Raw genomic sequence first — 23,342 nt, 5'->3', positions numbered from 1 at the left:
TTATCTTTTTTTACATTTTATCTTTTTATTTATTTATTTATTTGATTATTTATCTTTAGATTTTTAATTATTTATTTGACAATTAATTTTTTAGATTTATTTATTGATTTTGCATTTTATCTTTATATTTATTTATTTATTTGACATTTTATCTTTGCATTTTAGCTTTTAGATTTATTTATTTTTTTATTTTGCAGTTTATTTATTTATTTATTTATTTATTTATTTATTTGACATTTCATCTTTAGAATTTATTTATTTATTTGTTTTACATTTTATCTTTTTATTTATTTATTTATACTTTACATTTTGGGATTGGAATTTGATGCAGTTCGTCCATAAAACTCATCAAAATGTGCTACCTACTTTTTGATTGGAAGGTAGGACAATCTGACAAGGTAGGACAAATCGACAGAACACTGCCTTTACTTACAAAATGCGTATGAAAATCTCATTCGATTAATTAACGTCCATTATTTGTTCTCATGCTAACTTAAAACAGTATGTAGGACTTAAAAAATAAAGTCATTATAATATATTAAGTCAGTTTATTGTAACGCAAGCTAAAATTACTTGTAAGGTTAATTTGATTCAACTTAAAAATGGAAAGCAAACTAATTATTTTGATGAATATAGCTTTTTCTTGCAACATTTTTCTTTTGTTTTTAATTCTTTCTTTTCGTTTTTCCTACTTATAATTTGGCTCGGTATCTTCCGGCCGGCCCTCGTTATGACCCAGTCTCAGTGAAAGGGCAAATGCATTCTGACTGGCATTGTTTTATAATTGGCATGCTGTGTGTGTGTGTCTGTCTGTCTGTGTGTGTGCGTGCAAAAACGAATGAAAAAACAACTTTTCAATAGAAGTGTGCAGTTGATTGTGTGTTCTGGCTCTGCTGTAGCTGTTGGCTGAGTTCCTGTTGAGGTCAATGAGTGTATTGTGCACTTCACTCGTACAGTCTGTCTGCCCCCCCTCCATCCCTCTGTAAAATGACCTTTTCATCTTAAAGCAAAAGATCTAGAGTCAAGATAAAGACCAGACAGACTTCAGGTTCAGTCCTGTTTTCCCTTCAGTTTAGGTGGATCTACTTTGACCTACATCTTACTTTTTATTTTGGAGTTATTCACGTCATGCCACATTCAGGGTTTGCATTTGATTTATTGATTTATTTATTTTACATTTTATCTTTAGATTTATTTATTTACTTTACATTTTATCTTTAGATTTTTTTATTTATTTTACATTTTATCTTTTGTTTTTTTTTTTTAGATTTATTTATTTATTTTACAGTTTTTCTTTAGATTTAATTAATTATTTTATTTTACATTTTATCTTTAGATTTTAATATTATTTATGCCAGTAGTAAAAAAAGTCTATTCAAGCTTATTTACAACTTGAGTTATTTGATGGCATTTCAAAAGACCTCAAAATAATAATTAAAGGTCATTTTAAGTACCAAATACCACAAATACACAATTTTAACATTCAAAATAATATAAAGGTTTTAATCATTTAAATATTTTAATTATTTAGTAAAAAAAATACAGTGTGTGATTATGTTCTTTATACATTGTAATAAGTATTTAATGGAGTTGCTTCATTAATTTCGTCTGATGTTTTGATACTTTATTTACCCAGAATTAATTGAAGCATTGCAGCAAGCGGTTTACTTGCATATCATATGCTTTCTATGCATATAAAGGCTTTTTTTCTTTGGAAACGTCATTTGATGAGGATTTGGCAGCTGCAGTGGCAAGCTTTTCTGAGCTCCTGAAATAAGCTCAAAACAAATTTAGTTTTGGCCTGAAATTGTCTGAAATGACATCAGTTTATTATTTGATTTTGCTTTAAGTTTATCTGGGCCTTTTAGATGTGGCTATGTGCATGTGGTAATTCCACATTTCCAGTTAGGAGTCTGCTTATTTCAGAACTCCTCTATATGCCATGCTGCATGCCAAACTCACACTGTTTGCTGAGCCAGAAGTTGATCTATTGGGCAGATGGGGTCAAAATGACAAGTTAAAAAGGGGCAAAAATTACTCTACAAAGATAACAGAATCATCATTACATTTTTACGTCAAGATTAGTACATGTATTAGTAAATTTGGTTTAGCGATTATTATTCCTTCAATGGGGAAGTTTAAATGAGAAAGTGTACTTTTTGAGTTTTTATAAGTCAAGATGTTAACTTTAGATCTTTTTATGTAGTGTTAAACATTTCTTTTGGACTGTTCATTGTGGTTAACTTCCAGAGATATCGCAATATGGCTCCATTGGTAAATGGTTACATTCACATTTATTCTTTTACCAGATACTTTAATTCAAATTCACTTACCAATGAGGGTAAAAGAAGCACTTGAAACTACTAGTGAGCAGAAATGTATAAACTATGACTTCATGCCTTTTTTTTTCTCCTGATTCCTTGTAACCGAGTGTTTTATAGGAAAGTGTCTGGTGCATATGGAGAGGAAAGAGTGTGTTTTCTACAGGTGATTCGTCAAGCCCACTCACCTCTGTGAAGCACACTCAGAATTGCACAATTCTGGATTGCCAGTTGGAAATCCACAAGCATGGATTGTTTAAAAGAAAGTGTCTGGTGCAGATACTTAGTGTTGATACGTAGGGAGTAGTGTAGTAGTGTATCGAGTTTGGTACCAATCAAATTTTTAAAACGTCATTGATTTACAATGAATACAATGGCCAATCAGCAGTGTTTAGGAATGTGCTGAAAAGAACGGAAAATGGACATTTAAAAAAAAAAAAAAATCAGTATCGATTGGTATCAAAGTCTATACTTTTTTTGTATCTCTTATTATTTTATTTCATTTGATTAAATTCTTCAAATTTAATTTAAATTAAATTCTTTAAAATTGCACTAATCATTACATTTGACAATTTTTCAGTGATCAAAAGCAAAATAAGGAAACAAAAATAATGTTTCATGGTTTCCTTCTTCTATAGAGGGTCCTGTCAAAGGATAAAACTACATGACAATTATGTAGTTAAACTATTTAAAACCTTCCAAAATGTTGCCACACATGTCAAAATTGTCAAATTGATTCAAGTGTAGCATAGAGCCGTAGTTAACTAAAAAGGTATGACAATTTCAATGTCATTGAAATAGATTTAATCAGAAGTAAATGCAATTTGTGTGTGCTTGTGAGTAAACTAAGAGAGTGTCTGTGTGTGTGTGTGTGTGTGTGTGTGTGTGTGTGTGTGTGTGTGTGTGTGTGTCTGTTTAAATTCTGTACGCACATGCTTGCTAAAACTGGCTTTACTGACAAAATACTTATGAACACCGTCTTAATTATTCGCCCATCCCTACTTGCACATAACTGCGTTTTCTAAAATGTGCACTTTGAAATCAGTGTAAAAAATGTCTCATTAGAGGCTGTATCCTCCGAAGGACGCATTTGAAGGGAGCTGTGTCATCGCGGCGCGACGAAGGCTGAATTAGGTTTATTTTACTTGGATATATAAAAACATGTTCAAAAAACTAAAACAGTATTACACGTCTTACTAAAGTGATTTTATAGACTGTTCACATTATTATGTGTACATGTATGAACTGAAGGAAATATATTTCCAGCTTCTGTAAACCTTGCTTTGCCTTCAGATTGCTTAAAATAAGTTTTAAAATCACTTTGAAAAAAAGTCATTACAAATATGATTACTGCCTATTAATGGCTGCTGTTATGGTGACTAGGTGATGAGATCTGTCCTCTGTAGGTTAGATCATCTCATTTTAAAACACTCGGTTCAGCTTGTCTGGACTTCGAAGGACTCGCCTTTGAAGTCTGCATCCTTCAGAGGATGCAGCTTCTGAAATGAGACACAGCTATAGGGTATATGCTGAGCTATTGTGTTTCCCATACTGATAAACTTCCGGTAACCTGTTATTGCGAGTTGTTTTTTCTTCCATTTTATACGGTTCCTTTTACAGCATTGATGTTGTAATGTCATTCAAATACAATCAGTTTAACAGACTTTGGCATTCATTTAGTTGCTCAAGAGTAAAACGAGACAAAAAGCCGTTTGCTCGCACGCGCCCGTCAGAATCAGCCGGCTAGCGCAGAAGCTCCATTGAATATACTGGGTAAAATAAATGCTTATATTATAAAGACATGGCGGAGAAAAATTTTATTTAATGCAGTGCTTCTTGTACAATCTGAGACCCACTTTATATCGGATATCACTTAGCCAGTGGAGATCACTGATTTTTAAAGAAAACAGACCTTAAACGCGCTGATTTTGTATTGGCATACGATTCACTGGAAACGATTAACCCAGGTTACTGGCAAATTAAAAGTCCTATTAGCATGCTTCTGCATATACCCCATTGTCCCTAAACATTTTATAAACTTGGTGTGCCTGTTACTCCTGAAATTAAAAAGATTAAATTCTTTTAGATTGTGGATCATAGCAACAACAAAAACAACAACAAACTAAATGAAAATCAACTCACACAGTGACTGTAAAGTGTTTTGATTAGCAGTAATAATATTACTAACTACAGTCATTTGAATTGCTAATAGTTGTAATTGTTCACTGCTAGTGTCTTTGTGGGACTGAATGAAATCAGCACACTAAACAGACACGTTTTAAAGGGAAGGTAACTAAACGTGACCTGGCCAGGCCATCAATCTGTGATATGTTTGTGTAGCGGATGCTGTTTTGGGATCCGGTGACCTCAGGATGGAGGTCAGTCGTCGTCTCGCCGCTAAAGAGTCATCGCACGGCCTCAGGGCGAATAGAGGCACGACGCTACATAACATTAGCATGCAGATTGTTGTTGAGCTTTGTCAGTAGGAGTGCGTTTCCATTGAGAGCAGCGAAGGGAAAATAACAAGAGCATCTTGAGTGTTTCTCTGAAGAAGCCCTGGGTTTTACAAGTTCAAGGGGGAGGATTTGTTCAAGGCAATGTTTTTGAGTCATTGTGTACAAATTGTAAAGGACACAAAACGTAATTGGAATTTTCAGAAGAGAATACAGTTTCCGTTTTTTTAAATACTAAATTTCATACATATTTTACTGATTACTTGCAATTCTGGTTAATTGTTTATGAAGATAGCTAGTAATTTCTAATGGGAAAACAAATATTTAGAGGTTTTTAAGCTTAACAATTAGGTGTCATTTGTTTACATTAGAGTAAACAACATTAGTTAACATGAACTGACAGTGAACAATATTTCTACAGCATTAAAAGGTAATAATTTGTATTAACGCTAATTATCCACTCTTAAAATTAATGAAAAAATGCCCAAAGTTTAATACTGCCTTACAGAGAAGCAATTACCATTTTTATTAATACTTTGAATTAGAGTTGCACGATCTTGGAAAAATATGACATTGTGATATTTAGTTTTTCTGCGATGAATATTGCGATATGAATACAGTTTCACCATGTAGTTTGAACAGCTCTATTTCTGCAGAGGAGTGAATCATTCATAAAATACAGAAAAATTACAGATAAAATTGTACCTTAATGTACAAGTGGCTCAAACTCACTCATTCAGAGGCGGGAACCAGCAGACGTGCAACAACTTTAATCATAAGGTAAACACAAAACGACAGTTTCCATCTGGAGCTCCTTCATAGGAAACGACGCTTGTAAACACTCGCTCCAACTGGTTTGCACCGTTCTCGGTCCCGCCCACACTCGTCAGCGCTACCAAGCCGACCAATCACACAATCGTTGCAACATGTAGTTAAATTTTTTTGAGAGGTGTGCATCCGTGTCTGTGTTAGCAACAGTTAGGGCTTTCGGCCGTGCGAAGGCTGCACCAAGAGCATACACGTGTGCTTGATGCAGAAGTATAAATCAGCATTATTCAGGTAATGATATAGAAAAATCTAAAGTAAACACTATAGTCTTCATTGTATAAATCATCCGATGCAGTCCATATTTTATTAAAGTTTACAAACGGTAGCTAAAGTTATAGTAATTTTTTTATATTTTTTCTTACTATTGTCATTTTAGTTTTAGGAATGTTAGTCTTCATTTAAAGTAAATCATCTAAACTAGCGAAACTAGCTAACAAAGAATAACAAATAACAAATAATTCTATCTATTTTTATTTGAATATATTTTAATATTTGTTCAATCAAGTAACACAAATGTTTTTTATTTACTTTCTTTTTTTTATTGAATTACTTTAAATTATTGCAGGTTAATTTAATCGTTTCGTTAAATTAAACCATAATAACGATACTTTAGTTCTCCCCGTGTTTGCGTGGGTTTCCTCCGGGTGCTCCGGTTTCCCCCACAGTCGAAAGACATGCGCTGTAGAGGAATTGGGTAAGCTAAATTGACCGTAGTGGCTGTAAAACCTATGCTGGATGAGTTGGCAGTTCATTCCGCTGTGGCAACCCTTGATGAATAAAGGGACTAAGCCAAAGGAAAATTAAAGAGCCCATATTATGGGTTTTTGAAAATGCCCTTCCATGTAGTGTGTACCACAGCTCTAAGTGAAGTGAAATATCCAGCTAAGGCTTAAATGTGTAAGTGTACAGTGTTTAAAACTATTGATTCATCTATAAAAGAGTCGACTCATAGTGCTTCAAACGAATCGTCTTGATAACGAGTCATTAGGTGTTTCGCGATGACGCAGCCACGAAACACAAGCCTCGCCAGTAGTTACGCTCGCAAACCAGGGAGATTTGAAACCTGCGGCCCCGCCCACTAACACAGAAAAAACACTAGACACACACACACAGATGCCGCCGGTCGAATGAAGTCACGCTGTGCTCAGATGGATAATATTGACAGTCTCTACCCAAAGATGAAACTGTGAAGAGTCAGTGGTTGAGGTTTATTCACTAGTGTAAGTAAGTGCGATTAAAATTGTTGCCTCGTTTACTCTAGCTTGCAAATTATGTATTTAATGTGTTTTGTTACTTGTTAACCTGGTACAGTACACGCGGTCACTCTTTATATTCTCTTATCACATGTAAGCCACGTTAAAAACGCGACGCGTGCCGCTTTGTTTACGGATTTAACTTTAAAGGCTTTTGTGAGCTCGCGTTCCACTGCCGTTTGTCGTTGCTATGGCGATCGTAAGCTAGGAGACTCGCGTCGCTTTCCCTAGTTCTGAGGAGCGTTGTGTGTGTGTGTGTGTGTGTGTGTGTGTGTGTGTGTGTGTGAGAGAGAGAGAGAGAGAGAGAGAGAGACTCGCGTCGCTTTCCCTAATTTTTCTGAGGAGCGTTGTGTGTGTGTGTGTGTGAGAGAGAGAGAGAGAGAGAGAGAGAGAGACTCGCGTCGCTTACCCTAGTTCTTCTGAGGAGCGTTGTGTGTGTGTGTGAGAGAGGGAGAGGGAGAGGCTAGGAGACTCGCGTCGCTTTCCCTAGTTCTTCTGAGGAGCGTTGTGTGTGTGTGTGTGTGTGTGAGAGAGAGAGAGAGAGAGAGAGAGAGAGATAGAGAGAGAGAGAGACTCGCGTCGCTTTCCCTAGTTTTTCTGAGGAGCGTTGTGTGTGTGTGTGTGTGTGTGTGAGAGAGAGAGAGAGAGAGAGAGAGAGAGAGAGAGAGAGAGAGAGAGAGAGTCGCGTCGCTTCCCCCAGTTCTTCTGAGGAGGGTTGTGTGTGTGTGTGTGAAAAAAGCCTTACACTATGAAGCGCGTGTGCACTGTGACTACTTTTATATAGTTGATTACCAGCTGGGCATTTCACTCTGTCTCGTGCTGAAGCCTGTCACTGTCGACCAATCGCAGCAGGCTGTCATCGGTCCAATCAGCGTAGATTAGCTTCGCGCTGAGGAGGGGTTTGGGAACAAATGAATCGCTGAACGATTCATATGGGAGTCGTTGGGATAATTAGGTAAAAATAAATGCTGATTATAAGACCATAAAAGTGTTTTATGACCTTGCATGCATATTAGACTGTTGTTGGAGACCCTTACAACCAAAATATGACCCTATTTCATGTATAATATGGGCTCTTTAAATAATGAATAAACGGTAATTGTAAACTGTAAATTGAACATTGTCATTTTACAATGAGGTTTCATACGTTAACACAAACTAACAATTGAACTACATCTAGGGCTAACGGGAAGGGGTGAATAGCCCTTCAAACGAAGATTTTTCAGGACCACACTCAAAACCAAGGGGTAATAAAAATTCCCAGAATACACCTGCCACAACAGCAGGGTAGTTGCACTTGGAAGTAAGGAGATCCAGAAATTTGTTAGTTTTTTTTTGTCATTATTACGAATTTTACAGCAAACAAACTAACAAAATATTTTTTAATATATTCATAACCGTATTCATGTTTTACCGTCATGCTTTTAAATAAAACGGTTGAATTAAAATTTCGTGATCTATAATCCCTAATAATAACTTTGTATAGCAGTCCCACAATATTCTAACTCTCGATGAAACTCAAACACCCTGTCAGAAAACTCTAACGGCTGGGAATGACCTTTTTACAGTGTCTGCTATAATGTTAATGTTGTTTTCTTATGTTTACATAGATGAATATGGCCACTGTGTAAATGCACAGTATAGTTACGATCTTATTGCCACATTATATTGTCATGATAACATAATTTATGCCTTCAGTAATTTCCTGAAGATAAAAAAACAAAAAATAACACAACTGGATTAACCACAGCAGTCACGATCATCTTATCTCATATGAAGCAAGAGATCGCGATGACATATGATGGCGTGTGCAGGTGCTGTAGTGCTGTCCCAATTCTTAGGGCTACATTTTGAAGCCCTTCCCCAAGGGGAAGGGGTAGGGGTACAAAAATAGAATTGGTATTGGGCCTTAGTAGAGACATGAGAGCTTCAGACGAACTCCATATGTCTGTGGTGAACGAAACATGGGGTACATCTCATAACAGGACAAGTAGTTTGTCAGAAATCTTATTAAGAGCTGGCAGAGCTTTCTCTGAGAAATAGTGATGAGACAGCATTTCAAAATAAGGTTCTACGTTTGTTTTTGAGTTGTCTTATGAGGTAAAAGTCATTTTAATCTTACGGTTTTACTATAATAACCCTGCTACGAATTTGAACGTGAATCTTCATGCCATTTTACACATCAACTGCGCATAATGAATGCTGTATAAAAATAATAGTAGTTCATGTCAGATTAGACATTGTCGAAAAGCGTCAACTGATCTCAGGTTAATAGTCAAACAAAAACTGCTAAGTGACACGATTCATTTTAACCATGACTTAATTTGACATAATAGTCCATTTCGTTCAATCAAAGAGCTCAAGGAAAGAGCTGGTTCCTCTTCTTATATCTCTGCAGGTGTTTACGCGTCCATTAACGCTCAACAGTACATGTTGACTAATTGGCGCTGCTGTTAAGAAGCACTTTTGGGATTTAGAGAGCGAGACAAACAAGTGTCCCCATGGGTCGTCACCTGACCTAAACTACCGCCTGTTTATCCTGAAACCACTAATTGGGACCAAGCCTGGTGTTTTGTCTTTTGTACCTTCAAGTGGGTGTAGAAGAAAGAGATTTAAAGACAATAAGCCTGTGTTTTTCTGAATGAAGATGAAGAAATGGCTGTAAAACGAAGATGTAGGCACAGATAATTTATTCACTGAGGAGCTTTACTGTTTTAAAATGAAGACTGTGAATGATTAGTGTAAATAAAACCAAATGTGCTTCGGAGGAGTTTATTTTGATAAATGGTGTGTATGATAAAGGCTGTAAATAAAAAAAGATAAAAACATGTAGCTGAAAATCTCCACAAAGGATTTGCCTGTAGAGATGAATAAATAATGCAGTTAATCAGGGACGGTGTCACACGTTACAGCTCATTTGAAGCAAATGTTAATAAGTCCCAGTGAGAGGCTGTGTTTTTTTAGAGCGCCATCCTGAGACATGGTGGAGTTTTACTGCAGCGAATATTAGGGACGGAAGAAAACTGAATGGAAAAAAATGAACTATTTAATTCTCTTGTCATTGTTTGAGACGCATGTGTATTGTTTGGGTCACGTGGCCACACACAGTGCGTTTGGATGCTCTTCATTATTATTATTTGGCATGGAAGCGAGTGTTTAGGTGTTTTACTGGAGTATCCCACAATATCTGTAACTGTCTACGGCTGCACAATATATTGTTTCAGCATTGATATCGCAATGTGGTCATTCACAATAGTCACATTTTAAGATATGCAATGTTGAGTCTGGATTATATAGTTTATCATTTGCATGCGTTTTTTAGGCTTGTGACTGTACGGGGATTTTAAAAGCATTTAGGCCTAATAAATTTAACCCTTTGTAACATTAAAACCTATTAATTTCATTGATTTATTCATACAATGAAGACTTTGCAGTACTATTTTACATTTAATTATTCTTGTTAGTTTACACCTGAATACTGTTAACAATTTCCTGTAGAATCTACAGTAACTTACTTGGAGCAGTTCGCCAGTGACTTACTGTAAATCATTTACAGCAAGAATACTGTATATGTACAGTGCCATTTATCTTGTTCTATTTGCATATACGGTATTGTATATCTTTACTGTAAAATACACAGTAATTTTCACAATGTAACTTTAAAATATAGTAACATACTGCAAAACTGTCCTACAGTAAATTACAGCTCATATTACAGTTAGATACCGTGTAATTTACAAAATTCGTTGTGAGTGTGAATACTGTTAGATTTCTTGGAAAACCACAAATCACTGTTTATTTCATTTGTATCTTTTACTTTATTGTATTTATCTATGCTTGTAGATTGATTATTATGTTTTATGCAGATGCACTCTCCTACAGAATCATCCCAATCAATCTGAAATTCTAAATTCTTTACAAATAGAGAGATTCAAGTAACCGTATTCATATATTTGCAATGTACACTGTAAAAATTGTCAGGTTCCACACAACCGATTTGTGTTGGGACAACATGAAGGAATTAAGTTAGCTTATTAGCTTTTACAAATTTAAGTGGATTGAACATAAAACAATTAAGTTGTTCCAAAAAAACCTACAGAATAATGTTGTTTCAGCTCATTTTAAATAAGTAGCATAATTTGAGTCTATACATTATAAAATACAGAATAACAAAATATCTTGGTTAAATTTTTTTAAATATCGTGGTAAAAACAATAAAACAACTGAAAAGCTGGTTGAAATTAAAAGTGTTTGTTAAATGTTGCAACGTTTAGCAACATTTACTTGCTGTGTCAGAAGCTCACACATTTCATTCATTCATGAATTATTTCTAGGTGTGTACAATAGGTTTTTTTTATTTATTTTATTTTACAATGTATAATGAATCGAATCCAAACTAAAGATTTTGTGTTTCAGGTTGTTTAATCAGTTTCCTGTGTTTTGTGATTTTAAACCATATTTATTTACACATTTGGATTTCATTTTGGGATCTTGAGCTCTGGTTTAACAACTTCTGATGTTGAAAAGTTGAACAAAGTTACTTTTTTGTTGACATCAGTAAGACGGTCAACATTTGAAGTGGATCAAATTCACAAATTTAGTCTACTATTGTTTAAAATTATATATTGTCTGTGTTGGTCATTTAAATTATGGTACACTACTTGGGAATGAGCACATAGAACTTGTTCTATTATTTTAAAGGCTAATAATGTTTAGTTTTAATTTTTAAATTCCAGCCAATCTAAAAAAAAATAAGACTTTCTCCTGAAGAAAAATTTAATACGGTTAGTAATACTGTAGAAAAATGCGCTTGCTCTGTTAAAAATCTCTTAGGAAATATTTGACAACGTGAGTTCACATTTGTCCTCAACTGCTTATATAATTTTTTATAGAATATTATATTTTAAACTACAAAAATAACAATAAAAAGCTTTGTAATATTAAATTCATCAACTTTTTTATATTTAATTAAAAACTGAATTATTAGCCCCCCTTTGAAGTTTTTTTTATTTTTTTAAATATTTGCCTAAAGGATGTTTAACAGAGCAAGGAAATGTTCACAGTATGTCTGATAATATTTTTTCTTCTAGAGAAAGTCTAATTTGTTTTATTTCGGCTAGAATAAAAGCAGTTTTTAAATAAAAATAAAAAAATTAAAAAAACATTTTATGATCAAACTTATTAGCCCCTTTAAGCTATATTTGTTTTTGATAGTCTACAGAACAGACCATCGTTATACAATAATTTGCCTAATTACCCTAACCTGCCTAGTTAACCTAAATAACCTAGATAAGCCTTTAAATATCACTGTAAGCTGTATAGATGTGTCTTGAAAAATATCTCATCAAATATTATTTACTGTCATCATGGAAAAGAGAAAATAAATCAGTTATTAGAAATGAGTTATTAAAACTATTATGTTTCGAAATGTGTTGAAAAAATCTTCCCTCCGTTAAACAGAAATTGGGGAAAAAATAAACAGGGGGCTAATAATTCAGGGGGTTTAATAATTCTCACTTCAACTGTAATTTGCTTTAAACCCAACTGCTCATTTGTATCATCTTTCAACCAATTCTCATCTAATTAAAATCCTTTTTAAAAGAAAAAATATATTGTTGATAATGTAAAACTCGTTGGTATTTGCTTTCCCATCTGAAACCTAATAAAAATGTGTTGTTATTTATAGGCTCTGGTTTATATGTTTTATTCATTAAGACTGAAAACTGTTGCAACCTAAAAACACTCTATAGATATTGCTTATTGTAGAAATGCTTTTCAGGCTAAAATTAAACCCCGTCTCTCTTTTCCTCTTTTTGCAGTGTGCAAAGATCCTCCATATAAAGTTGAAGAGTCTGGATACGCTGGCTTTATCTTGCCTATTGAAGTTTACTTTAAAAATAAGGTACTTTTGTTTTTCATCTCTTGTGGATTATTGCTTGTATAAACTTGTGTTCGAACCGTTATGTAACCTAAAACCCATCCAGACACCATTGTGACATGAACGAATGTAATATCCCTGTCACTTTTCACCAGGAAGAACCAAAAAAAGTGCGCTTCGACTACGATCTGTTCCTACATCTGGAAGGTCACCCACCTGTCAATCACCTGCGCTGTGAAAAACTCACCTTCAACAACCCCACGGAAGAGTTTCGCAGGAAGCTGCTTAAGGCCGGAGGGGTGAGTGTTCGCTATTACTGTTTTAATGGAAGATTACAAGATTGATTAAAAAATTATAAAAGAGGAGAAGCTTCACTGCACTGAATAAACAGGGTTTTATGGGTCATTTAATGCAGTGTTTCTCAACCACGTTGCTGGAGGACCACCAACACTGCATGTGTTGGATGCAAGTTTCAATTATTTAGATCAGATTTACATGATCGTTTTCACAATTTATTTTAAAATGTTTTTTATATTTTTAATTTGAACATTTTGTTGGATTTAATCAAATATATTGATATATTATAATCAGATTAACATTATTTAATTATACTTTTAAGAATTTTATTCATTTGTTTTACATGTATAATTAATTGTAATATTTTGGATGATTTAACCAAAAGTTTATTTGGTGATTATTAATATTATTATCTAATATTTATCTTAATAAATGTAATATTTATTTACTTATATTTTTTCTTATTGTGGTTATTTATCCTAATTAATATGTTATTATTATTATTTGTTATAATTATGAAGACTTGTATGTAACAGTAGTAGTATAGATAATATTAATAACAAATATCAATAATAATAATAAGAAGAAGAATACTTGTTGTTGTGTTATGTATTATTTTAATCATGTTTTCATTATTTAGATCAAACTTACATGATAGTTTTCACAATTTCTTGTAAAATATGTTTTTAATATTTTTTATTTGAATATTTTCTTAGTTTTAATCAAATATTGGTAATATATTTGAATCAGATTATCATTTTTTAATTGAACCTTTGGGCATTTTAGTCATTTGTTTTAAATGGATAATCAATTGTAATATTTTTGATAATATAAATAAGTAGATTTTATGATTATTACTATTATTTTTTAATATTTATCTTAATAAATTTAATATTTATTTTAATATTTTTTTCTTATTGTGATTTTTTTATCATAATTAAAATATTATTAATATTATTATTTGTTATAATTATAAAGACTTGTATTTAGCAGTAGTAATAATATTAATAATAATAATAACTTGTGTTATATATTTATAGGTATTATTTTATTTATGTTTCCATTATTTAGATCAAAGATAGTAGTAGTAGTAGTAGTAATAAATAAATAAATAAATAATACTAACTTATAATAATAGTTGCTGTTGGTATTGTTGTTATTGTTATTATTATTAATACAGACAGTACTAATATTACTATTGTTATGTATATATTTTTTGTAGTTTATATATTATTTGTTTATTTATTTTAATATTTAGAATAATATTTTTTTCTGTTTTAACTTGTTTGAAAGCAAGTAAAAACCTGTTTGAAAACCCTGATTTCTATAATCAAAAATCTGTTGTTGGATGTTTAGCATTACGTTAGCATTAGATGTTTACCATTAGAAATTCAGTTTGTATTGATTTTAAAAACATACTGACTTATAAATGAAGCCATGGGTGCTTTTAATGCCTTGTAAGATTACACTCTTCAATGGCAGATCAGAAAAACTAGCTATATCCAACAATAAGAATATCTCTAGTGATTTCTTTTCTTTTTATTTTTAATGATACGAGTCACATGACTTCTATAATTAGCTTTCGAGTCAGTGTACATATTTGCTAAAGGCGATTGAGAAGATTATTTCATAAGCGTTGCACACATGCCTCATTAGCTGAAATCTTCTAAACCTCATAGATGCTCAAACAAGGGAAGTGACTAGTTAACCCCATGTGGTTTTAAAATCCTGGCTCCGTTCACAAGTGAAAAATGCAAAGATGTCCCTGGTTGCTTGTCTGTGCTCGTCCTAACAAACAGTCCTCCAGGGACGAAAGCCATTGTCAGGCAATCAGTCCTAATGGAATTACTGTTCCCATCAACCAAGACAATAAGTAACTTTACAGCATTTGATCGAACTAGTCTTTACATGACCGTCTGTCACTGCATGAAACCCAAGTTGTGTTTGGACACCAGCCAAACTGTTACACACACACGATTTTTTATGAATCAACTGCTTTGTATTTGAATGCTCTGTTGATCTTGAATGTATTTTGATGTTTCAACAGCACTTGAAAGCACATTAGCATGGGATGCTTTTCCCCTTAAAGACACGGTTCACAATATTTTTACACCACCTTATAACTACACTTCACAACCACAACACTCCAGATCACTCCTCATTTAACTTTTACAAATCTGACCCACTCTTATTATTTATTATTAATATCAAGCCTGAAACTATTCATACCTCTGACAAATTCTGAAAAGTTTTATTCAAATGTAAATAAAATCTGAGATATGGATATTTCTTCCGCAATGATGACTTTTGTACATTGTCCTGTTATCTTTTGGTAGAAGCCAGTGTTGTTTCTGGTAAAAAAAAACTAAACAAAACTTGGTAGTTAAATAAACAAAGTAACTGTAAATCCGAATATATGAATAATTTCAGGCTTGACTGTACTGTATATGTGCGTATGTGCGTACAATGGTAAAAGTGGATGTATATATATATATATATAGTATATATATACACTAAAACTATAAATATAACAAAGTCAAATCTGCAACCAACACATACCATGCTGCTTTTTTATTAAATGCACTGCATGTTGATTTGAATGCACCACCGCCGATTAGGCATACATGCATGTATAGTATGGTAAAATATGAAAAGGAAAGGGATGGAGGAAGAAAAAACTAAACTGAAAAACACGATCACTGGCACAGAATCTAGGATTAATGTGATATGTGTTTGGGTATGTGTTACAATTATTATTTTTTTTTCTTTCCCATTACTACTGTTGTTATTAGATGATGATGATGATGATGATGATGATGATGATGATTATTTCATATTATTATTATTATTATTATTATCATCACTGTTGCCATCATGACAGAATATTATCTTTATCACCACCATTATTATTATTATCATCATTATTTTTATTTATTTATTATTATTATTATTATTATTATTATTATTATTGTTGTTGTTGTTATTATTATTATTATTATTATTATTATTATTATTATTATTATTATTATTATTATTATTATTATTATTATTATTATTATTATTACTACTACTAATACTACTGCTGCTTCTACTGGTGGTGGTGGCGGCTGTTGTTGTTGTTGTTGTTGTTAAGTTTTATTATTATTATTTTTATTGGTTAGTATTATTATTAGTAGTAGTGGTAGTAGTAATAGTATTGTTTTTTGTTGTTGTTCTTATTAGTGGTATTAGAATTATTAATATTAGTGATAGTATTATTATTATTATTATTATTAGTGATATTAGTAGTAGTATTATTATTAGTGGTAGTAGTATTATCAGTGGTAGTACTAGTAAATAATAATAATAATAATAATAATAATAATAGTAATAATAATAATAATAATAATAATAATAATAATAATAATAATAATAAAATTGTTGTTGTTGTTGTTATTATTATGACAATTAATGTCAAATATCATTTAAATATTATCCATATTATTTTGATTGTTATTGCGGTTTATAAACATTGCTGTTATTTCCATTTCTGTTCTATTTGTGTTCATGTGTTCTGTGTTTACCATATGTTGTATGTTTTGCACTTTGTTTAATTAAAAAAAAATAAATAAAAAAATAAAGGGACCGTTTACACACGCAAGAAAATGTTATCATTTACTCACCGTTAAAGTTAGTTACAAACTTCCTGCAGTTCTTTTGTTGAACACAAAAGAAGACACTTTGAAAAATGTTGTAAACTGGTAAGCACTGACATCCATAGTATTCTGTAAAAAATATCTGTTAATCTATATTTTCCGTATTTTGAGATTCACAAGTGTTTTCTGTTTATTTACTGTTATGAATTGCATTATGGGACCTTGATCTCTGCTCTGTTGATTTTTGATGTTAAAAATTTAACTCTACAGTTTAACAAAGACTTTTATTGACATTTTAGTAGTTTGAAATCATATAATGTATAAGAAAAAGTATATAGAGAAATAAGTCTGTTAAATAACAGAAAATGTACGGACCGTTTATTCCAAGGTTTTTGTAGCATAATATACAACACAAACTCAGACAATATATCACTTAAACTATAAAATGTTTTTATAAAAATCACTTTTTTTTTACTTTTCAAGGTTAAAAATTGTTGGAAGAAAGATCAAGATCCCATAGTGCAATTCAAAATCATAAATAAATGGAGAAAAATAACAACATTAATCACAAAGCACAGAAAACTGCTAATTTACTGATATTTTTAGTTTACATAGCTATGAAAGTCAATAGCTGTAACAATGCTCAATAACAATGGTTGCAACAAATGGTTGTTTTTTTGTGTGTTCAAAAGAAGAAAGAAACTTAACGGTTTCTGAAGGCTGAGTAAATGTTGCCAGATTTTTAATTTTGGGTGAACTACCCCTTTAAAGAAGCGATTATTCACTGTAGTTTCAGCTCGGCATCTCTCACCTCGTTCCAGTAATTCAGATATTTTACGGCTGGGGTTTGACACACCGTCTCCCTTGGTGCTTGTCTGGCTTACAGATGAGGCATGGCAGGAATCGACACAGTTTATTGGCAAACGGGCAGTTGTGCGGGAAGTTGTTTTAATTAAGAGAAAACCATTCGCTAGGGCAATATCAATTTAGCGAGGTGGTGACTGAGAAAAGGTCCTTTCCAATTTACCTGATTGTTTTGGCTGTTGAAAGGCATTTTGTCATTACATCAGGCCAAGGAGTTAAGCAGAGTGCTTTTTTGCCAAAAATGTGTGTTCCAGTGTTTCTCTGTGTGTGTACGTGGTGGTTATTGTTGATTCATAGATCATTTTTTAGATGTTAAATTTCTATACTTTGTCCTTCACAGCAAAGGGATCCTCACAAAAGATCTTCAGAGGACTCAAAGGTAAGGATAAACTTCATTTTTCTGTGTTTCTGCATTGAATGGATTATTCACTCTAAAATGGAAAGCCATTTGCTGAAACAAGTGGTTTTAAACTTTTAGGAGTTTCTTTTTTTCTGTAAAACACAAAACAAGATCTTCTGAAGGACGATGCAACCAATGACATCCATAAGAAACAAAAAAATAAAATACTATGGACGTGTATTGAAGAATAGCTGCTTTAGATTTTGAAAAAAGACTAGATTACGATTGGGAAATTACTAAAAAAAAAACAAGATTACGAAAAAAAAAAGACGAGATTACAATTGGGAGATTACGAAAAAAAGTTAGTTTATACCACACAGTTTAATTCAATTTAATTCCCAAAATTGCAAGTTTATTTCAAGCAGTTTTGAGGAAAAATCTGATATTTTATATCACAATTGTAGGCCTGGCACAATAATCAATATAACGATTCTATATATTTACGAATTCACAAATAACGTTAAAGCCATTTTACAAGGACATTTACGTTCTACCTCACTGGTGTCAAAGTTTGTAATTGGACATTTACCTATAACACATTTAATAGTATATACAATAGGACATTTACCTTTTTAACATCAACTTTAGTCATTCATTTTTCCTTTGGCTTAGTCTCTATTTCAGAGGTCGCCACAGCGGAATAAACCACCAACTCTTCCAGCATATGTTTTATGCTACGGATGCCCTTCCAGCCACAACTCAGTTTTGGGAAACACCCATACACACTCATACACGCATTCATACGCTATAGCCAGTGTAATTTATTCAATTCAAACCGAACACCCGGAGAAAACCCACGCAAACACTGCGAGAACATGCAAACTCCACACATCGCACGCGGTGAAAATTTCGCATTGAAACTGGTCGCACGGCAACAATTTTATGTACTTGCACAAATGCTCCCAAATATATTTTGAGGTCACATAAAATTTTGGGCACATATGCTACCAAAATGGTCGCATTTTCAAGCCATGTGTTATATAATCAGTGGCATAAAATGATCTCAAAATGACATTATCGCCTATTCGCAACAATTTCTGTGATAATATATCATACAAAGCTACACACTTGTGACTTTATGAAAAAAAATTGCAAGTTCATACCTAACAGTTCTCAAAAGTCAGAATTGCAAGATATAAACTATTTTATTTTTTATTCAGTAGCAGATCGAAGTGTATTGTCCGGTAGGATTTTAAAAATAATATGTATCTTCCATCTGAAATCTCAGTAAATTGAAATAGATGTATTTCTGGAACTGCTTGATGTGCTCACTTGTTTCATATTGCTGAAACTTGTTTTCCTGTTTATCTCTGCCAAGCTTATTTGACCCAGTCTACATTGTATAAAATGTTATGGCAGTAACCTGCAGTTATTTATTACCTTGCTCAACACTGTTATTTGTGTTCCTCATTTAGGTAATGGTAATGCAGGAAGGCTCCACTTCTTTGTTCGGGTCGCATCTGAAGCTGCCCACGTTACCCAGCAGCTCATTAACATTGACCTTCTCTGATGCCAAAAAGAGCAAGTCTTTCCCGGGGTCAAAGGTGAGTGTGGATTCCCACCTTTCAGAGTCTAAACTTTGCATGACTTTGTTCGGTATTCGAAAAATTCCCAGTTCGTCCAAGGAGTCCTGCTTAATCCTGCATATTTGGCAGGTTGAAAGACGTTAGGGGCTATTTAACTCCAAGGATTGTGAAGATGTGAAACTTGGCTCAATTTGAGCATTTTTTGGCTCTAGCATTCTGATGATGCACACGTTCTCGTTGGATGCCATTTAACGTTTTTTGGTGTTGATCCGTGACATTTAAACAAAAGCAAGTATACGTTGATTGAAAAAGGCACCAATAGCTTAATTGTGCAAGAAAACCTCGGCTTTTTATCCACGGATCTATTAAACCACATTAGTCGTAATGCTAGTAAATCTTGCCTAGGATGTTTCTTCGATTCAGATTTATTTTTAGTCTCCAGTGCGATATCACTTAGCTGCTAAGCAGTTTCAGTTGTAAGCCAGCTCTTACAGTGAAGTTATGAGAGTCACATGGAAACGGTTCCCAATCCAAACAGGCCCTTGCATTTGATGGATTACTGACAGATCAGGGGTCGTTCGCAGCCAATCTCCCCTGCACTGCCAAAGAGAAGAAACAATAACCACAGTCAGCGCTTTGTTGTCTTTCTCCCCTTCCTCCACTTAATTTGATGTTATGGTTAAAGATTGTTTTAAAGGTTGATTGGTTGCCAATAATAATCGTTGCTGGAAAAGGCTGTTTTGACAATGAGAAATGCAAAAGTAGAGTTTTATTGTGGAAATAATTTGAATATATTGGTAATCACATTTATTATGAACATTCTGATATCATTTAGGCCAGTGTTTCCCAACCCTGTTCCTGAAGGCACACCAACAGTCCACATTTTCAACCTCTCCCTAATCAAACACACCTGAATCAACTTATCATAACATCAGAAGAGACTCCAACACCTGAAGTTAATGGGTCAGAAAAGGGAGACATCCAAAATATGTACTGTTGGTGTGCCTCCAGGAACAGGGTTGAAAAACACTGATTTAGGCCATGGGTGCCCAAACTTTTTCATATGAAGGGCCAAAACCCAAACTCGATTGAGACTAGCAGGCCAAGGTAAATACAGTTGCAATGTGTAAGTTCCTAATTTAGTTAATAATATTTAAAAATGACTAGAAACATTGCTTTATATTATCTAGTACAGTACACATTTCGTTTTATCATGAACTTATTACGGTAAAAACAAAAACAATCTAATTTATATCAGAATTACACTTTTGCCTTGATTTGTTCACCAATGTCTTCTGCATAGTCCTCTATCCATCGAGTGACATTATTTACTGTACATTTAAAAAAATCTGATTCATTTACAACATTTAATTGAAATGTTTAATTTCAGTTTGCTTTTTTGTAGCTCAGCAATAAAACAAACAAAAAAACTTTACGTCAAATTAGAAATGACGATCTCTTTTAAAGACACTGTCCATCATGCTCAATCTCTTCCCAGATGGGACGGTAGGCCAAATCAAAGGTTACCATGGGCCAACTTTGGCCTGCGGGCGCTACTTTGGCATCTCTGATTTACAGTAGGCCTCGATCACACTGAACGTGCTTTTTGCGTCGAGAGGTGCCTTTTTTTTAATGCTTTACTATTGACCACGAAAGTTTTGCGCGCTGCTTATGCTACATGTCTTTTTCATTCTCCAATCAAATGAAAGCAGAGGCGGGGTTTCCGTTGAGATGACATTGTAATTTTTGTGTTGTCAAGACTACAACGGATACTTTTAAAGACTGAGGAAAGATGTGTAGTCACTGTTTTGAGTTATCTGGAGCTGTACTTCGGATACTATACTCACCCTCATGTTGTTACAAACTCATCTTTGGAACCTAAACGAAGCTACATTTAATGAAATCTGAAAGACTTCTGTCTCTCCATTCAGGGTCTGTTCTTTGTCAATTGCATGCATGTGAATGCATGTGAATCAGACGTTTATCAGATTATTTACTGCATTGAAATTTGAGCACAGAACTCAAGCGTGTTTGCTTGGCATGCGTGAACCAATGAGATTCATTCTTGCGTGTCGCATAATCTGAATTTTAGTAAAAAGACAAGAATAAACATGAATAAAAGCCAACCTAAAATAGTTTTTATCGATTTTACAGCTATTGTTTTAGAAAGCGCTGCATATTATAACGCGTTTTCATTTCAAAACCCCATTTTAGAATGAAAATGCTCCTCATCCATACTGGCTTTTTAAACTGCTTTTCAGAAAAGCTATCTTTGTCTACACTTTTACAGTTTAAAAAATGAATGCAGTAGTGTTGTCACGATACTAGAATTTCGGGACCAAACATTGGAACGTTTTACAGCCACAAAGATCAGTAGGTTCATCATTGGATCGCTTGTATGTCAGTTCATAGACAGACCAGCTGATCTTTTTGGTTTTAAAACGCTCCAGTGTCCATGTATCTGTGTTTGCACTCAATAAACGGTTAACTGATGACCTTCACAGCCAATCACAGTCATGTCTGTTGAGCACGTTAACATAATGGCAAATAAGCTGTGATTATGAAAGTGCTTAAATGTTAGCGGGAAATTGAAGTTTTTAAAATTTCAGTACCGATTGGTACCGAAATTTAGTATTGTAACAACACTAGAATGCACATATTTTGTCAACATCCATACATTTAGCTTACTGATTGACTAATGGTCAAATAAAAGAGAGGGATTTAACAAATCAGAGAAGGATACACAATAGTCTAGAAGACCAGTCAAAGAGTGATTGTGGACAGCTGCGACTCCATTTTCAAAAGTTTGCATTTCAGTCCATCTACACTAAGGAGGAAACCTACGTTTTCAAGCAAAAATGTGGCCTTTAGCGTTTTCAATGCTCCATATTCGTGGGTCAAAGATGCCAGAGTAGTGCGGATGGAAGGTATAAACATAAGAAAACGTATGCAATTTAAAACTAAATCGCACAAGTGTAAACATCTCACAGTCAGGATACAGGTATAAGTTATAAAGTGCAGTTATAGAAAAACTACGGTAATATTTACAAATGGATGTACCATGAACATTATATACAGGTTGTATTAGCTATGAACAGAGATTTAAAATAAATATATGAATATATGTACAGGTTGCTATGAGTTATCAGAAGTGTGCAGATATATAAAAAAATTACAAATGTGTATGTACAGTGGGTGTGTCCATGTGCAGTGGGTATGTACAGTTCAAATAAATGAACCAGTGCAATGAATATGTGCAAATTTTAAATGTGCAAATGTTAAACAGTGCAGTGATTGTGAGGAGTATAAGGTAGAGGAGTGTGGGGGGTGTATTGGGGGGGCAAAAGAGTCAGTGAGGGGCAGAGTTCAAAAGGGAGACAGCTCTGGGGAAAAAGCTGTTCCTCAGTCTGCTGGTTTTTGTCCGGAGGAGCTTGAAGCGCCTGTCGGAAAGCAGGAGAGAAAACAGTCTGTGAGCAGGGTGAGAGGTGTCCTTACGAATACTGCGTGCTCGGCGCAGACAGTGTTTCTTCTGGATGTTCTCTTTGGCTGGCAGTGTGGTCCCTGTGATGCGTTGGGCAGTTTTCACCACCCGCTGCAGTGCCTTACACTCCGCAACAGAGCAGCTTCCATAGCAGACTGTGATGCAGTTGGTCAGGATGCTTTCTATTGTGCAGCGGTAGAAGTTCACCAAGACCGCTGATGAAAGCTGGTTCTTCTTAAAGGGCACCTAGGTTACCCCTTTTTTCAGATTTAATATAAGTGTTTTGCGTCTCCAGAATGTGTCTGTAAAGTTTGAGCTCAAAACACCCATCAGATTTTTTATTATACCTTTTACAAGATTCTACTTTATACATTTTTGCACCAGGAGGCTGTTTTGTCGTACTGCA

General features: G+C 33.7%; 1 protein-coding gene across 1 annotated transcript in view; it reads left to right on the top strand.

Moving 5' to 3' along the window:
- The window catches only part of mllt3 (MLLT3 super elongation complex subunit), a 119,596-nt gene that overhangs the window by 54,287 nt on the left and 41,967 nt on the right, over window positions 1-23,342 (top strand). The window contains 4 exon segments of the mRNA XM_056461146.1: window positions 12,675-12,757; window positions 12,889-13,032; window positions 17,870-17,908; window positions 19,345-19,473. Of these exon segments, the coding sequence (XP_056317121.1) occupies window positions 12,675-12,757; window positions 12,889-13,032; window positions 17,870-17,908; window positions 19,345-19,473 (395 nt within the window).

This window comes from Danio aesculapii, chromosome 7, assembly GCF_903798145.1.
Source record: "Danio aesculapii chromosome 7, fDanAes4.1, whole genome shotgun sequence".
In the NCBI taxonomy this organism is placed as follows: domain Eukaryota; kingdom Metazoa; phylum Chordata; class Actinopteri; order Cypriniformes; family Danionidae; genus Danio; species Danio aesculapii.
This window is presented reverse-complemented; position numbering and strand designations above follow the sequence as displayed.